General features: G+C 52.4%; 1 protein-coding gene across 2 annotated transcripts in view; it reads left to right on the plus strand.

Moving 5' to 3' along the window:
• MAP3K15 (mitogen-activated protein kinase kinase kinase 15) overlaps nucleotides 1–17749 on the plus strand; it is a 113810-nt gene that overhangs the window by 92699 nt on the left and 3362 nt on the right. Inside the window, exons 17-26 of one of the 2 annotated variants that reach the window (XR_013374852.1) lie at nucleotides 1143–1273; nucleotides 1495–1600; nucleotides 9119–9276; nucleotides 12406–12589; nucleotides 13256–13415; nucleotides 13852–14005; nucleotides 14744–14929; nucleotides 15569–15674; nucleotides 16519–16744; nucleotides 17008–17121. Coding sequence is in view for 1 of the 2 variants with exons in the window: in XM_077888786.1 (XP_077744912.1) it covers nucleotides 1143–1273; nucleotides 1495–1600; nucleotides 9119–9276; nucleotides 12406–12589; nucleotides 13256–13415; nucleotides 13852–14005; nucleotides 14744–14929; nucleotides 15569–15674; nucleotides 16519–16744 (1411 nt within the window). In the remaining variant the exon portion in view is untranslated. The remainder of the gene's footprint in view (nucleotides 1–1142; nucleotides 1274–1494; nucleotides 1601–9118; nucleotides 9277–12405; nucleotides 12590–13255; nucleotides 13416–13851; nucleotides 14006–14743; nucleotides 14930–15568; nucleotides 15675–16518; nucleotides 16745–17007; nucleotides 17122–17749) is intronic. The other variant, XM_077888786.1, reaches the window with a different exon arrangement.

Genomic DNA, 17749 nt, shown 5'->3' on the forward strand with positions numbered 1-17749 from the left:
TGAATACAAACACAAAAACTTCCATTAGAAATCTATATTCAGGGGCCCCTAGGTGGTGCAGTTGGTTAAGAATCCGACTCTTAGTTTCAGCTCCGGTCATAATCTCGGGGTCGTGGGATCGAGCCCCACATCAGGCTCCATGCTCAGCATAGAGTCTGCTTGAGATTCTCTCTCCCTCTTCATCTGTCCCCGCAGCTCATGCACGCATGCTCGCACTCTCTCTCAAATAAATTAATCTTAAAAAGACATTCTGTATTCATTCCTTTAACCAACAGTTATTAAGAGCCTACTATTCTACCAAGAGGCTGACTTTATGTATTGAGAGCTGGGCAGTAGGCTAGATCTTGAAGGTTACATTAAGGATAAAATACAGTTTCTTCTTCTCTCAAGTTGCTCCTAGTCTAGCAGAAAATATCAGTGGCTATTGACATTCCAAGGGTTTAAGGCTGACAGCAGAATTGGAGAAACGGGCGCACATCCCCTTTGACAGATGGAAAAATTGAGGCATAGCGGGGTTCCTTTAGCACTGTGTAAGGTGTCCAGCCAAGGCTGGCCGATGCCTGAGGGCCTGCACAGTGACCCCTGGAACACACGGTCAGAATACAGTGAAGGTCGATTTTCTTCGGACCCAATGGTTCGATGTTTCATATAATAAGGGCGAGGGTCCTAAAGACAGTCCTGCCCTGTGACCGGTGCAGGGGCTCCTCCTGTTGAGGATGAACAGACCCAACCTCCTCTGATCCTAGTCTCTGTCTCCCTAAATGGCCCCTCATTCTGGTCCTGTCCCTCTGTGAGTTCAGGGCCAGGTAGAAAATGTGCTTCAACCCAAGTAGAATGGCCAAGACATTTGCGCATCATTGTGCTCTCCTGACTTTGTGCCACTTACCAGAGCTAAACCCAAAAGGAGCCCCGTGGATTTCCAGAGCCCGCTGGAGGCTCCTGTTTACCCTCCCTGTGCGGGGCCTTCTCTGGCCACGTGGCTTGCATGTACGGGAGTCCGGCAGCAGAGAGAGGAGAGACTGCACTTAGTCGCGTGCCATTGCCCTGATGGCTGATGTGGGGGTAGGAACCTCACCTCGCTTCATGTCTTAACGATCGAATCTTCGTTGCCCTGATCCGTTTTCTGCTGTGTCCATTTCCAGGAAGCCTCTCTGCCCTTTTGCGATCAAAGTGGGGGCCAATAAAGGAGCCCACCATCAAGTTCTACACCAGGCAGATCCTGGAAGGCCTTAAGTATCTCCATGAAAACCAGATCGTTCACAGAGACATAAAGGTATGTGCTTGTCTCAGCTGCCAAGGCTTCGTTTGTGCCACTCGGGCTGGCGGTGTCTGCAGATTGATCGGCTCAAAGGAGGGAGAGAATTGAGCACGTCCGCCCCCAGAGTGCCGAGTCTAGTCTTGCTAGAAGCTTGTGACCGTTTCTTAAGGTCCAAAACTGTTTAATGCTCGCTTGTTGAAATCTGTCTTTAAGCCCTTGATGCTCCTTTTCCAAAGGGTGACAACGTTCTGGTGAATACCTACAGTGGCATGGTGAAGATTTCTGATTTTGGAACCTCCAAACGTCTCGCAGGAGTGAATCCATGCACTGAAACTTTTACTGGTAAGCAGGCCAAGGCTGGGGTGGGTGGCCATGCTGGAGTCGTGTCTCCTAAGCCCCTTGGCGCAGTGTGGTCAGTCAGTAATGAGACTGGACCGTGCATGGTCCCCAACGTCAGATGGTTTGAACTTTGTCATCATGGTGCTCTGAGCCAGCTGCTTGGGGCCACGATACTGCCTTACTGTCGTCTCTGTCTTCAAAGGTTGGGTTAGGTGTGGTGTTCTCCTTGAGGTTTTTTCTGAGGGTTTCTAACCAATGAGCAAAATAGCATCTCTTTTAAGTGAACGTGGTGGATAATTCTGGATCACAGTAGTCCTCAGACAACTCATGAGGGTGCTTTACTGGTCTATCCTAAAAATAGCCTGTTATCTTCCTGCATTCGGATCCGTGGTGCGGATACGGTTAGGTTTCCAAGGGAAGCTGATTGTTCTGGTGAATATGGTGTTGTAGGTGGGCTTGAGGGGTCGGCTTTTCTTCTCCTTGTGTCAGTGATAGAATCACGTAAGTGTCGAGAGGGACTGGATTCAAAGGGTGGCATGAAATGACCAACTAGCTTTCCATTTACAAGACCAGGGAGTCGAATGAGGTTCGAAAAGCTGCCTGTGGCATTTTGAAATTCCTGCTTAAAGGAATTGGTCCTTTGAAATAAAAAGTACTGATTCTGAATAAGTAAAGGTTTCTGGTCCCCTAAGGTATAATAAAAGGACCACAAAGATCCTGCTAGATGGAATTAAACACTGCTTAGAATATTATAGCTCTGAAGTAAGCTGTATAAAAGAAGCATGGCTGTTCTCTATCCCTGGAGCACCAGATCTGTGGAGTGGACAGATTTGTCCTTGGCTTTAGTGAATAATGTCTCAGCTTTGAAAAACTTGTCTTCAACAAGAGTGTTGTTGTATGTTGACCACTGGACGCCCACGGTGGAGACACATTCCCTATCTAAAGAGAACTTTTATTAGTCAGGAATGACATCTCGATTGTAACACCAGGGAGGTGCACGCACCTCAAAATGGAAAAATATTACACCAAAGACCCCACTGGCATCTCCCAAAGGAAGAGTGTGTTGAATTTTCGTTTTTTGTTTCTGATATAAATACACATGCACCAACATGTCTATGTGAGCGTCTATGCATGTATGATTGGCACTTTTTTTATTACCCCTATTGAAAATGACTTATATCCTCCTCTCTGGAAGCCACCAATTAGCTTGGCAGTATGTAGCAAGAGGGTCTCTGATATGACAAGGAGTTATTTCAAAACATCAAACCTTTGACAATTTATCTCGTAATTAGCATCCCCAAGGAGGAAAAAAAATTCACAAAGAAAATGCATGTATAATCCATTATCGCATATCACATTTTCCCAAGTAATTGGCTTGAGGAGGCATGAATTTTGCATTGCAAAATAATGCAGGGGTGTTTGGGGGATGATAAAGAAGGGGTCTCATTTGGGGTAGGAAATTCCCCTGCATATCATTACTCTTTGCAACACAGAGCTGTTCTGTAAAGAATTCTCAGCTGGTTCCTGCAGAGCCCTGCTTGGATGCCTGTGGACGTGGCGGGGCTTTTCCGTGCAAATGCCCGGAGGCTGTCTGGAGCCTGGAAAGAGCCAGAGGCTAAGGCAACTTCTGGCACTGAAGCCTCCCCTCCTGTGTGCCTCTGAAGGGTTTTCACTGTAGGTGTAAACCAGCTAGAATGGGAGCAAGGCCATTATGGCTGGGGTCAACTGTCTTTGCTTCTGTTTTTGTTTTTGTTTTTGTTTTTTAACAGTTTTATTGGGGTAGAAAATGTACCCGTTTGAAGTGCATGATCCGGTGGTTTCTCATTTTCTGAGTTGTGCAGTCTTTGCCACAGTCCAGTTTTTGAAGCTTTCTATCACTCCAGAAAGGTCCCTGTGCCATCTTGCAGCGGTCCCTGTCCCCACCCCAGCCCCAGGTGGCCACAGATGTGCTCTCTGCAGAGATGAGCCTGCTCTGGAGATGTCATGCAATGGAAGAGCCGGTGGTCCTGTGTACCTAGCTGCTTTCACTTTGCACCTGTTCCAGGGCCATCCATGCTGTGCCATGTATCAGTACTTCGGTCCTTTTCTGGCTGAGTGGTATTCCATGGTATGGATTCCATGCTTATCCATTTACCGGTCACTTAGATTATTTCCACTTTTTGACTATTGTGAACAATTCTACTATGGACAGTCACAGACAAGCCCTTGTGCAGACCTAAGTTTTCATCCCTCTTGGGTAGATGCCTAGGAGTGGATCTTGGGACAGGAACTCTATTCCGGTCTATGGCTGTGAACACCTTTTGTTCAAATTCTGGTTCATCTGCTTGCTAGCTGTGTGACTTTGAGCATGTTACTTCACCTCTCTGTGCCATACATAGTTTCTCCAGAAATAAAATGGAGATGCTCCTGGTACTACCTCAGAGGGTTTTTATGAGGATTAAATGAGTTAATACTGGTAAAGTGCTTTGTCCAGTACCTGACACACAGCAAGTGCAATGGGAATATTTGTTAATAAAATAAATACTAATTTTGTACTTAGAAGTCCCAGGTTATTAGGGCTGGCAGGAGGCTTTGAGAGGATCAAGTTTCTGTTGGTAACGAACATGTTGAACCTGTCAGACTTAGAGGCTGTAATCATAAAAGTCCTCTCGTCTTCACCTCCCACTGCCCTCCGCGTCCTGTCCAGGGCAGGAGTCCTTTCCCGAGACCTTGCCAGCTACCCTTAGACAACTGAGAGAAAGTCTTAATGGCACTTGGAGAAGCAAACAGTCTGAATTGGGTAATTAAAAGGGGCCCTGCTAATATACTTGTCAACACTCTGGTCCTCGTTCCAGAGACAGAGCTCTTACCCTGTCACTGCGGGTCTGGCAGCCGGCAGCCCGGAGTGTCACCTTTTAGCCCCCCACTCCCACCTCCTTCCTGGCTCCCCAGCTGCAGGAAGGGGAGGTAAGGGAACACAGAAGGTTGTCACTTGACTGGTACTGTTCTAACCTGCATTTGTGTGCTCGGGGACTGGCTTATGGTTACCGTCAACGCTTTCCTGCTGGGTCCTTCTGGATGCAAATCCCATGTCCTGGGCAGAGACCTGTCCTTTAGCTGACTGCCCGCTGCCCCCATCCCTCACATCGTATCCACCCTCCCTTTTTTTCTCCTGAGGGATTCAGGCCGTGAGATATGGCCTTTGAGCAGGATTCCTTTTAAAAAGACCCTAGGGGTGCCTGGCTGGCTCAGTCAGTTGGGCATCCGACTCTTGATTTGGGCTCAGGTCATCGTCTAGGGTCCTGAGATGGAGCCCCACTTCAAGCTCTGCACTGGGTACAGCAGTGTCTAAAGAAGGAGCTTTCAGTACCTCCCACCTCCAGTCTCTCTTCTCGACCTTTTTCACCCCTTGATCTGAGTAGAAGACCCCTGGGCTAGGGCCCTGCGAGGTGTGTAACCAGTTGTGTGAAACCCCCTTGGAAACATGGCCCCATCGCCAGTCTCTCACCCTGTGCCTTGGTGTCTGGCTTTTATCTTGGCACATCAATCAGAACTTCTAAGTTACTGTCCTGTGTCACGCAATTCCCTCACCGACAATTTGAAAAACCTACTTGGGCAATTGTCGAGGAGCCCCCGATCCATTTCATGTCCCCAGGGGGGTTGGGTCAGTCCCTGCGGGTGTCCTGTCACCATGTTCTGAACTCCACACCCCTGCTCCGGTGTAGATACCTGAGAGTCATGGCTGCCTGGCTGGCTGATGGAGTGACTTGTGTGGGCACACCTTGGGGGACATGCAGTTTAGAAAGGATATGATGCCCTTAAGAGAGCCAGATTAAAGGCAAGCAAGTTTCCCAGGATTTCTGCATTATTCAGATGCCTCCCCCACCCCCTTCTTGCATCTTTACTTAGTTTCTCGACAGAAGCCATTTGGGTGTGATGTCCACCCACAGCATGCACATGGCTTGGGGACAGTCCTTTGACTATTTGAAGTAGTTGTGTGGATCGGTCTCCACAGGATGCTTACTGTGAGTGGGTGATTTTTCTGTGAATATGGTAGTCAATAAAACGGGGCACCCGGTTTTCTCTTATTGCTTTACACCTTCCAATTATATGGGAACGAATCACATTGAGGCTTTGGAAATCCTTGCATCAAGTTCCCTTTTGTTCAGGCAGTATTTGCTTCACTTGTGCTCCTCCTAGCTTCCTTGCATCTGCCGGCGATGTCATGGTGGATAGCTCCAGATGGGAGACAGAAGCCCTGAGTGCTAGCTTGAGCATATCCCCTACCTTCACTGAACCTCATTTTTCCTCATGTATAAAACGGAAATCACAGTAGATAGTGCCTCTGCCAAACCTTACCGAGCTGTGAGAGTCACGGAGACAGCGCTACCTGGAGAGGTTTTGTAAGCCATTGTGTACTAACGGGAAGTCAGGCGTTGTGGCCAGCAACCTTCAAGGTGGCCGCCGTGGCCCCCACCTCCCGCCATTCCCAGTCCTGTGTGATCCCCTCCCCTTGAATGTGGGCTGGACCTAGTGACTCACTTTAATGAACAGATGAAGGCCGAGTGGCGGTATGTGACCTGGAGATTAGGTCAGAAAAGACAGCGTGGCATCCTTCTTGCTTGCTATCTTTGGGTCACTTGCTCTGGGGAAAGCCATGGCTTCAGCAGCCCTTTGGAAGATCCCATGTGGTGAGAAACTGAAGCCTCTTTCCAAACCCCACCTGAGCTTGGAAGTAGATCCTCCAGCTCCATTCTGGGTTTCAGACGACTACAGTCCAACAGATACCCCAGCCACAGCCTAATGAGAGACTCTGGGCCGGATCCACCCGACCCAGCTATTCCTGGATTCTGACCCTTAGAAGCTGTGTGAGATCCTAACTCTTGTTTTAAGCTGCTGACATTTGGGGTAATTTATTGCATAGCAATAAATAACTAATATGGATGTCATTACTAAGTCCTTGCCTTTATAAAAGGTGATGTTCTGTATATGTTTCCATATAAAGAAAATCTCCAGGGACATTTGAGTGGCTCAGCAGTTGGGCGTCTGCCTTTGGCTCAGGGCGTGATCCCAGGTCTGGGGATCAAGTCCCACATCCGGCTCCTGCGAGGAGCGTGCTACTCTGTCTGCCTGTGTCTCTGCCTCTCTCTCTCTCTCTCATGAATAAATAAATAAATAAATCTTTTTAAAAAAATCTCCAAATTTAGCATTATGTAGGGAGTTTATCCTCCAGTTTTGAAACAGTTGTGCTGAAGTGGACAGTTACTCGCTCAGGGTCATTAAACCATTGCAGTTTGGCTTGGCACTATTTTCTACGTTGCATAACTGTGTAAAAACGTATTCTCTTCCTCTTTTAAGAATTAACTTTTAGGGGCACCTGGCTGGCTCAGATGGAAGGGTATGCAACTCTTGATTTTGGGGTCCGTGAGTTCCAGCCCCACATTGGGTATAGAGATTACTTTAAATAAACCTGGGCAGGGGATCCCTGGGTGGCGCAGTGGTTTGACGCCTGCCTTTGGCCCAGGGTGCGATCCTGGAGACCCGGGATCGAGTCCCACGTTGGGCTCCCGGTGCATGGAGCTTGCTTCTCCCTCTGCCTGTGTCTCTGCCTCTCTTTCTCTCTCTCTCTCTCTGTGTGACTATCATAAATAAATTAAAAACAAAAACCTGGGCAGCCTTGGTGGTTCGGCAGTTTAGCACCGCCTTCAGCCCAGGGCCTGATCCTGGAGACCCGAGATCCAGTCCCACATCCAGCTCCCTGCATGGGGCCTGCTTCTCCCTCTGCCTATGTCTCTGCCCACTGCCCCCCCCCCGCCCCCGTGTGTGTGTGTGTGTCTCAGGAATAAATAAATAAAATCTTTAAAAATAACTGTTCACTGGGACTGAGTTATCTCCCTTGGGCTTGGCGGGAGCACCAGGAAGGTAGAATTTAAACCTTTCAGGGAGGGCGTTACTGGACTGGAACAGATAACGGGGCGGGGCAAGATGCAGCTGGTTCTGAAACTAGGAAGGGACCCCCAAAAAAGCTAGAAATTGGAGCCAAGCACTGCTGCTGGAGCCATTGAGGGCCCAAGGGGAAGCTCCTGCAGAGGAACAGCGGCAGATGTCGGGGAGCAGGTAACCCCACCCTCCTGGTTCTGTGGGTTTGCGGGGCAGGGCGCCGCTGCACGCTCTGGCGCCCCCTGGTGACGGAGCCTGCAGGGAGCTGCGGGCGAAGCCGAGCCGCGCTTCCCGGCCCAGCGTCCTGCCAGGCCCCGCCTCCTAGAGCTTCCATGATCAGCGGGTCGGGAGCTAGTTAGAAGGCACGTCCTCTGCCGAGGCCTCTCCCTTCATTATTCGGGCGGCGCAAGCCCGGGCGGGGGATTGTGTCACTGGAGGTTCCGGTCCTGGGGCTCTGGGATTTCCTAACCACGCAGCAGGAGCAGGCGCTGTGAGCCTGCAGGCGGCCAGACACTTCCCTCCCGGCCCTTCAGCCTCGAAAACCAAAGCTAGCGCTTGCGCCCTACTGATCTGTGGAGCTCACGGCCCCCACCCGATTTATATTTGACCTTAAATTCGTTTGCATTTTTAAAAATTAAGAGAAATTTTAATTCATGTCTTCAGTCTCCCCGGCCACGGTCTTGAGACAGGCATTTGAGTTGCCCTGGGCATCAGTGCCCTCTCTTCACAGCTCGGCCCGTATCATCTGCAAGTTCTCGGCCTGCGATAAACCACTTTGCCAGCGTCTGGGGTCTTCTGCTCTTGCTTTCCTCAGCCTTAGTTTCAGGAAAAACCTAAAAGTTGATTGCTCACTCCTGGCCAGTGACTGAGCATGGCGGAGATACTAGAAGAATGTGGGACTCCTCCAGGGAGCAGCTTGTGGTCAGACTCCCCAGTGGCCTGGGTGAAGTGGTCTCTAGGCTGTTCCTCTTCCCCCCTCTTCCCCTTTCCCACGGGTGGCATTGGCACTGAGGGTGACCGCTCCCCCTGCCCCTCCCGCTCCCTCCCCGTTCTCCCTCAAGTACTTCTCCCCAGTAACTCTCTCCTGTATCTGATCCTGTCTTGGCATCTATGTCGCAGAGAACCGAGTTGATCCAGATACAGCTTTTCTCAACTGGCTTCAGGCAGAATCGAGCACTTTTTCATCCGTGTTCTCGGACCCCGCTCTTCTGAGGCTTACCCCCATTGTCCCACTGCCCCCGGGGGCCCCCAGCGTCGTCACCTTGTCCATCTCCTCCCGAGGCAGTTCCTAATGGTCAGGCGCTATCTCTAACCTCTAATGCTTCCCTGCATCTGGTGTGCCCTACTGTGTGCTTATTGTATTGGATCGGGGCCCACTTATCCTTGGAGGAGCTGAGCGATCTTCTCTCCACGTGACTAGTATCAAAGGAAGACATGTTGCAGGTCTCTGATGAGAGAAAGGACGCAACCACATCACGTAAGCCTGAGAGGAGGCTCCATCTGTAATTTAATGAGAGGTTGAAGTTCACACACTTGTTTCCTAATGGTCCATTTAGACTTTTGAGCAATAGGGTGCCCACGATCTTTATCTTTTCCCCATAGGCACGCTGCAGTACATGGCACCTGAGATTATCGATCAGGGACCTCGCGGGTACGGTGCCCCAGCTGATATCTGGTCCCTGGGCTGCACCATCATCGAGATGGCCACCAGCAGGCCTCCGTTCCATGAGCTCGGTGAACCACAGGCAGCAATGTTCAAAGTAAGACCTGTTTGGTGATTGAGGTTGCTTGCGGTGGGGAAATAATAAGCAGAAAGAAAATTTGCCACTCTAGAAACCTCTCCACAAAGGGGAAGAGAAAGAAAAGAGTTTTGTTATTGAATAAGCATTAAACCAGAATGTGGTGCATGTCACAAGGCCATCCACTAAGTGGCTGCAAAGACAGAAAGAACTTGTCCTTCTGTTGAGCCCAGCAGTACCACCACCCCTCACACCTGTGTTGTCAAAGGAAATGGTGATGAGGCCTCACGTGCATGGACAGGATAGCGTCACTGGTCACTCTAGTGTGTCCAGGGGGCACCTGGTAATTGGGAGGACCATTTGCATTAGCTAATTGGCTTTACTCAAAGGAAAAGTAAACTCCATCTTTAGTACAGGAGGTAGTTTTGGAGCAAGATACTACTGAAGTTGGGCTCGTCCCTTCCCACCGAAACTAGGAGATAGGGACATATCCTCCTTGATGTTGACATTTCCAGGAGGAGTTGGCCTCCAGGTCCTTGAGACATTCTTGGCAAGAGGCTTATTCAGCTTTATTTTTTTTAAGATTTTATTTATTTATTTATTCATGAGAGACACAGAGAGAGGCAGAGAAACAGGCAGAGGGAAAAGCAGGCTCCCCGTGGGGAGCCTGACGTGGGAATCGATCCTGGGTCTCCAGGATTAGGCCCTGGGCTGAAGGGGGCACTAAACCGCTGAGCCACCCTGGCTGCCTGCTTATTCAGCTTATTAAAAGAGATTCACATGCATCTCAAAGAGACCAAGAACTTGGAGTTAGACGTTTTCTAAAGTAAGTGCTCTAAGAAAAGAGAGGGGATCTCTTCCCTCCTTTTCCCCAGGGAGGAAGAAGCCTCTTACTTCGAATGTGTATTTGCCCTTACACTAGGTAGGGCTCAGAGGCCCCGCAGGTCTGTGTCTTTGGAGGGCAGGTTTCTAACTGGGTTTAGAAACCATAGCAGACGATGTCTACTCTGTCAGCCTAAAGCCCTCCCGGAGCTGACAGGAAGGGTACCCCATGCGGTGAGGCCCACATAAGACTGGCCACTATGGGCGGGGATTTTACCCTCCCGGGCCTGCTCCCTTGGGAAGGGATGCGTTTGCCACACCAGGGGAGGCTGACACTGGGGCAGCCCCTGTGTCTAAGGTCAGGTCTGCGGCTTCTGGCCCTGTGTATGCTTGGAGAAGTTGAAGAGAGGCTGTGGCCTCAAGAGTCCATTGGCAGCACCGGCCTCCCATGGAGCATTTTTGTTCAGTCAAGGCTAAGAAGGAAGAGAGCGGGTTCACTGCTCACGGCCATGAGGTCACCGTGCACTGAGACAGCCGGATAGAACAGGATCCAGAGGCCTTCCTGCCTCTCTGCTGGGCGTGGTGGCCTCTCAGCCTGTCTGCCCCGGGACCTGGCAGCCTGCATCTTGCCGGACACTCCAGCTCAATCTCTAGCGAAACAACTAACAGGTGTGGGTGCAGTTTTCTGCCCACGGGCTGAGTGGAGGCCTCTCCGCAGCCCAGGTCCTTGGCGCTGCGGGTGCCGTGGCTACTCCCCTCAGCCTGGGCCCCGCAGAAGGTTCTCAGAGCTTCCCACCCTCCCAGCCGCCATCAGGCAGCTCCGATGCCAACCCCTCAAGTCAACAAGTATCTTCTGGTACCCACAACCTCCACAAGACCCTGAGCACCAGGGCTGGAGGACAGCAGTGACCGCCCCCATCCCTAGTGTTGATCCATGATGCAGCCAGCTGGGGTTTTGAAAGATCTTACCCACAGCTTCGCCCCAGGCCTCCGGATAGAGACTAGTTGGTACCGATCAAAACTTCAGGGGCTGATGATATGAAGGCCAAGGTGAGGGTGATGTGTCTACACCACTGGAAGCTGAAAGAGGCGAGGAAGGATTCCCCATCGGTTTCAGAGGGAGTATTGCCATCACGGAGAGAGAATAAATTTCCACGGTTGTAAGGCACCGAGTTTCTGGTACTTGGTGCCAGCACCCTAATGGGCTAATACAGGGAGTCCTGTGGTTAATAGCAAGGCACCTTTAGAAAGAATGCACTAGGGCAGCCCGGGCGGCTCAGCGGTTTAGCACTGCCTTCGGCCCCGGGTGTGATCCTGCAGACCCGGGATCGAGTCCCACATCGGCTCCCTGCATGGAGCCTGTTTCTCCCTCTGCCTGTGTCTTCGCCTCTGCCTCTTTCTCTCTCTCTGTGTGTCTCTCATGAGTAAATAAATAAAAAATAAAATCTTTTAAAAAAAATGCACTGGCAGGGTGCCTAGGTGCTGCCCACATTTGTTCTCTGTTTTCTCAGAGTCTGGAGGCAAGCCATTCCTTTCTTCTTGGGGTGCTCGTCCTGAATCTCTGTCTGGGCCCCTAGTGCCCTTCCCTCCCTGCCCCTCAGGTGAGGTGTGCCACCTGGCATGTGTCCTGCATTTCACATCTTGGGGGTTGTATTCCATCCAGCATCTGGTGTTCTCAAAATTTAAAATTGGACTTAAAAACTGATTGTGGTAAGAACAGTTAACATGAGCTCTGCCCCCTTAACAAACTTTGAAGTGCATACTACAGGATTGCTGACTGTAGGTGTGGTGTTGGAGAACAGACCTCTAGAATGTATTCATCTTTTTTTAAGATTTTATTTATTCATAAGAGACACAGAGAGGCAGAGAGAGAAACAGGCTCCATGTGGGGAGCCTGATGCGGGACTCAATCCCAGGACCCCGGGATCATGCCCTGAGCCGGAAGGCAGATGCTCAACCCCTGAGCCACCCACATGCCCCTAGAATATATTCATCTTGTTTAACTGAAACCTTGGGTCCTTTGATTAGTAACTTGTGTTCTCTCGCCTCCAATCCCAAACTCTTGAGCCTCCACGCTTGGTGCCCTCAGGGCCCCAAGAGGACTAGGACAGAGGCCCTACGATCTCTTAAGGCTTAGGCTCTGAGACTCCTGTGATACCACTTTTTCTGAGACCTACTGGGCAAAGCCAGGTCCCAAGAGGCCAGGCGGGTGAGTCCTCGATGATAATCTCATCCACCAATCCCTCGAAGGATGGCGGGGGTTGGAGCTTCGCAGGGAAGGTGTGTGCCTGAGGCCTCAGCGTCACATCTATCACCTCCCAAATGCAGGTGGGGATGTTTAAGATCCACCCGGAGATTCCAGAAGCCCTTTCAACTGATGCCAGAGCCTTCATTTTATCCTGTTTTGAGCCTGACCCCCACAAACGTGCCACTGCCGCCGAGCTGCTCAAAGAGGGTTTCTTAAGGCAGGTGAACAAGGGCAAGAAGAACCGAATTGCTTTCAAGCCGGCAGGTGAGGTGCACCCGGATAGCTGGGGTGCCGCGCTGGAGGCCTGGGCTCCTCTGTTGTTCAGCGAGCGGGCGGCCCTCGATTTCCTGACAGGCACAGGGAGCCTGCCAGGCGACAGCGGTACCCTCCTTGTTAAAGTCTTTCCTTTGGGATTGTGCCAGGGAGGGAGGCCAGAGGTGCCCTGGCTGGGCTTTGGGGTCTTCTCTACGGCAGAGCCCGGCCTTTCCCCTGTGCGGCCCCCGACCTTGGTTCGCGGGGGCACATCAGGGGATTTGCCTGCGGCAGCTGCCCTACAGGCCACTGAAGCCAAGTGACCCCTTCTAGGGCAATGAGTCCTACCTGCGAAGGACATAAAAGTGGCCTCTGAAAAGGAAGCCATTTGTCCCCTTACCCCCCCCCCCCCCCGTGTGGATGGAGTCAGGACAGAGAGGCTCAGCATCTTGCCCCCAGTGTGGCCAGCTGTGTCAGCGGGTCCTGTGGGCTGGTTAGAAACGCGGTCTTGGGCCTCTCTCGGACCTGCTGAAGAGGAACCTACATCTCAGGGACCCCTGGGTGACGGATGGGCCTGCTGCGGTGGAGCAGCGCAGGCCTAGTGGGCCCCTGCGTGGGTCACCTGGCCTGGGGGGCCATCTGAGATCCCCTCCCCCCTCCTGGTCTGTCCCCGCACAGAGAACACCCGGGGCACCGCCCTGGCCCTGCCTTCGTCTGGGGAGCCCATGGGCAGCAGCAGCAGCGAGCACGGCTCTGTGTCCCCGGACTCTGATGCCCAGCTGGATGCGTTCTTTGAGAAGGCCCAGGCACCCCAGCACCAGCTCGGCCACCTGCTCAGGTACAGCCCACCCCTCCCCCCCACGGTGGGCCTGTGAGGGGTACTCGTGTCCACCAGGGGCCAGATACCTCCCAGGTCAAAGCCGGACAGCCGCCAGGGGCTTTTGCTTGCTCTCTGCACCGTCCATAGGCCAGCAGTCAGGCCAGGGAGCAACGGGGAGGCAGCGAGGCAGCAGGTGCACTGCAGTCACTGCCCCCACCCTCCTCCCCTCCTCACTCCCCCTCTGTCCCCTCTGCCCCTCCTCCCACCGGCCCCTTATTCCCCCCTCGCATCCCCCCCCCCACACTGGTACTCCGGTTAGAGGAAACCCCTCCTCTGTCCACCGGCCTGCCTCCTGCAGTCTCACCTTGCCGTGGGGACTGCGGTGAGCACCCCCAGCCCCTCCCCGCCGTCAGGCGTGGCTCCTCGAGCCATGTGCGCCTGCGTTCGTACACAGCGTGCCCGACGAGAGCGCAGCCCCATCCCCGGAGGACAGGGACCCAGGATTCTTCCTGCTGCGCAAGGACAGCGAGCGCCGCGCCATCCTGTACAAAATCCTCTGGGAGGAGCAGAACCAGGTGGCCTACAACCTGCAGGAGTGCGTGGTCCAGGTAGGGCGGTCGGAGGGGGCGCCGCTAGTCCCGCCCTCTACGCAGGTCCAGAGCCCCAACAGGCCAAGCGGGACCGAGGCCCCTGCCACCCCGGAACTTAGCCCAGTTACCAGAAGTATTTCCCAACATCCTTCCCTCTTCCAACAAGACAAAAGAAAATAAAGAGGGAAGGAAAAAAAAAAAAAAAAAAAAAAAACAAAGACTCCCCTGAAGCCTGAATCTGCGGATCTGCGGTGAACCCGGGCGTGGATGGAGCCGGGCCGCCCTCTGGCGGAGAACAAGCCTAATGCAGCACGAAGCTCGGGGCTCCCAGCCTTTGCCCTTCACTCGCGTTAGTCCCCCGTCTTGAGACCCCCGCTGCGGGACCCAGAGTTGCCCTCAGAAGCTGGGAGAGCAGCCACTGTAGGGAGAAAGGTTATGAACCAAAATAGTTGCATTTTAACTTATTTTGGAAGCGGGAAGGTCTTTTTAGGAAGAGGCCACTTGCTGTACTGTGAACTGTGCCTTCTGACAGGGGCGGGGCCCTTCCGAGGGCTTCAGCAGGAGGGCGGAACCGTTCCCAGGGGGCTTCAGGGGTGTGTGTGTCGCCCAGGGAAGAGGGGGCCACCTAAGGAAAGCTATGGAAGAAATTCCAGAAGCTGACCCCTTCTCACCTGGGGTGTCCACATACTACTTGAGTTTCCTCTCCCTCCCTGACTTAATAAAAGTGATTTTTTTGGGGGGGCTGTCGGTAATCAGAGTTCAGAAGACTTGCACCTCTCGGTCGTCCACATCAAGCAAATAATTGGGATCCTGAGAGAGTTCATCCGCTCCCCGGAACACAGAGTGATGGCATCCACGATATCTAAGCTAAAGGTGGACCTGGACTTTGACAGCTCATCCATCAATCAGATTCATCTGGTACTGTTTGGATTTCAGGATGCTGTAAGTGTTCTGTGTGGCTCTAGAGAATGTGCTAGAAGGCAGGAAGCCCACTGAAGTGGCTCACAACCCAGACTGTGGAGTTCAAGTACTATCTTCTCCCGTGGTCCCTGTTTCTTCTAAGCTGCTTACACCCGAATCCCTAGTTTCAGCAGTTCCTTCTTAATACCGAATATGCAAGTGCGGGTGAGTGGGCTGGTTGTGTTCGGCTCCTCAGAGCAGGAGGGTAGGACTCACAGGACTCGGGTGCAAGTGGCATCCGCTGGCTGAGTGGGAATGAGATGTCAGCTTACATGTCTGTGCAGATGTGAGTTGCTCCAGGCCTGTGACCGTGTCTGGTCCTGCTTTGTGTCCCATGCCCCCAAGCCAAGAGCCTGACCTCTCCTAGGTGCTCAGTTAACGCTCCTTGAATAAACGGTGAAGAGGCCCGGTGTGGGAGATCCCATCCCTGCGCATCCCCTAGACCCAGCATAACTCGGGGCAGCTTGCAGGAAGACTCCTTCCAGAAGAAACAAGTCAGGTGGAAACGCAGAGCAGCGTGGCTGACATTCTACCTCAGAGTAGAAGTAGTCTAGAATGAGTAAGAACTCCGATTGCTTGCAAGTACATTGGCTGAGAAATCGGGATTTCTGTGATTTGTAGGTAAATAAAATTTTGAGGAACCACTTAATTAGGCCCCACTGGATGTTTGCGATGGACAACATAATCCGTCGAGCGGTGCAGGCCGCGGTCACCATTCTCATCCCCGGTAAGTGCCGCCTTTTCAGTCAAGGTCAGACTCAGGCTGTGGAAGAGATCACAAGTATCCTCTGCACCCAACAATCGTCTTCTCTTTCCCATCTGGGCTGTATACTTCCCTGCAGCTCAGGACATGCTAAGACCTTCCCCTGGAGCCGTGCTGTGTGCCCCCTTGGCCTAACCGAGGAGACCGCACATAGAACCTGGGATCTGAGAGGGAGCACCGAACCTGCACGGGGGTCCTGCAGCACCCCTCTCCCACACTCAGGAACGCCTACTGAAAGCTTGGTTTAATGGCTCCATCTCTTGTCAGACTCCTCGTGTGGTAGCTCTGGAAATCTTCGGCTTTTGTGAAATGCTAGAGCGGCTTAACACCAGGGTCGCTCTCCTGTGGGGACTTCATCCTGGGAAGGGAGGCTGTGCTCAGCTTGTTGGCATGGCCACTTCCTCTCTTGACTTTGCTCCGTCCCTGTCATGTCACCTGCCCAGCTTCTGCCAGCTTTCCTGAGGAGCTTGGTAGACCCCAGGACTTCATTACGCCCCACTCACTCCGTGCAGACACCTTTCTTTAGTAAAAGAATGCAGGCCACGTTGGAAGCCTGGTTGTACCTTTTTAAAAACTGTCCTTGGCTGATGTAACATTCAGCTTCAGTTTCATCATCTGTAAACTGGGGGTGCTCTCTCCTCTCCAGAGAACGGAGTAGGAGTCCCGTCCCCATTCACAAAGTCAGCTGTCCCTGATGGAGCACCACGTCCCTGATGGCTCCTAGCAGTCTTGTGTGCAGGCCCAGAGGAGACCCGAAGCCCTGGCCTCACTTAACCATGGTCCATCCTCTGCCTTCTTCCTTTGGCAGAGCTCCGAGCCCACTTTGAGCCTGCATCAGAGACCGAAGGGCTGGAGAAGGACACGGACGAGGTAGAAGAGGACCGTCCCCCAGCAGACGGGCCTCGAAGTGGAGCGCGTGTGGCATATGGAAGGAGCAGCCCCACGTCCGCGGGTGCCCCCGGGGCCCAGCCCCAGCAGCTCCAGCACCAGCACCTGAGCCTCCAGCTGGGCGAGCTCAGACAGGAGACCAACAGGTGGGGGGGGGGGGCGGCGGGTACCATGACTGGGGCCAGTCAGGGAATCGGTAGACTTGCTGAGTGTCCCCTCTCAGGTCTCAGAAGAGCATCTTCCCCAAGGAGGTGGGCGGGGGTGTTCTCAGCTTCAGCTGGGGGAGATCGCCTCCCTTTAAGGGCAGCACCCCTGAGTCCTGGTGCCTTGCCACCAGCCACACACACAGCAGTCAGCCATGCTAACGGCCGCAGCACCTCGGAAATTCTTTTTCTTTCTTTTCACAAAGATGAGGCCCCTGGCGTGGCCTGCAGGTCCAGCAGACTCCGCGGTGGGCGGCTGCAGCCTGCACCCACAGCAGTAGCCAAGCCCAGGGTTGGCTGGCGCTTCATCTGATGGACAGGTAGCCCATGACCCTGACCCTAAGTTTGCCCTCTCCTCTTTGAGCCTCTTGCTGGGATGCATCAGGATTCCCCAGCAGGTGCTCGTGGACTGCCTCCGCAGCCAGGGCACCCTGGCATTGCCGTGAGGTGGCCCCCTAAGAGAGCTGGTCTATTTTGTTCACTTCCTGGCACATAGTAGGCATTCAAAAATATTTGTTAAATGAATAAAATGATTGTTCACTCTGGGTAATCACATCATCAGTGGACTTATAAGATGCCTTGTTGCCACATGATCACTGCTAGTGCCAATTAATATTTAACAGGGAGACGTGGTGCCAAGTATTGGCATTCCACAGGTATTGTGGAAGAAACATTGTATATACTCTGGGGATCTCTGAAGTTTGACCTTAGGCAGATCTAATCATTTTTTACAGACCTAGAGTGTTCTCTCATTTTTGAGAGATATGCAGTTTTAGTTAACAGGTAGTGGCGGCAAAATTTTGAAAGCTTTTAAAATATGACACGTGAAAGTTGCTAGTGATACTTGGCACTTCCTTAAAATCTTTACTGGTAAGGTTTATAATCATCAAATATAAACTGTTATATATGGGCTCAGGGTTTTTCATCTGCACTGATAGGCCTTCTGTG

Source organism: Canis aureus, chromosome X, assembly GCF_053574225.1.
Source record: "Canis aureus isolate CA01 chromosome X, VMU_Caureus_v.1.0, whole genome shotgun sequence".
Taxonomy (NCBI): domain Eukaryota; kingdom Metazoa; phylum Chordata; class Mammalia; order Carnivora; family Canidae; genus Canis; species Canis aureus.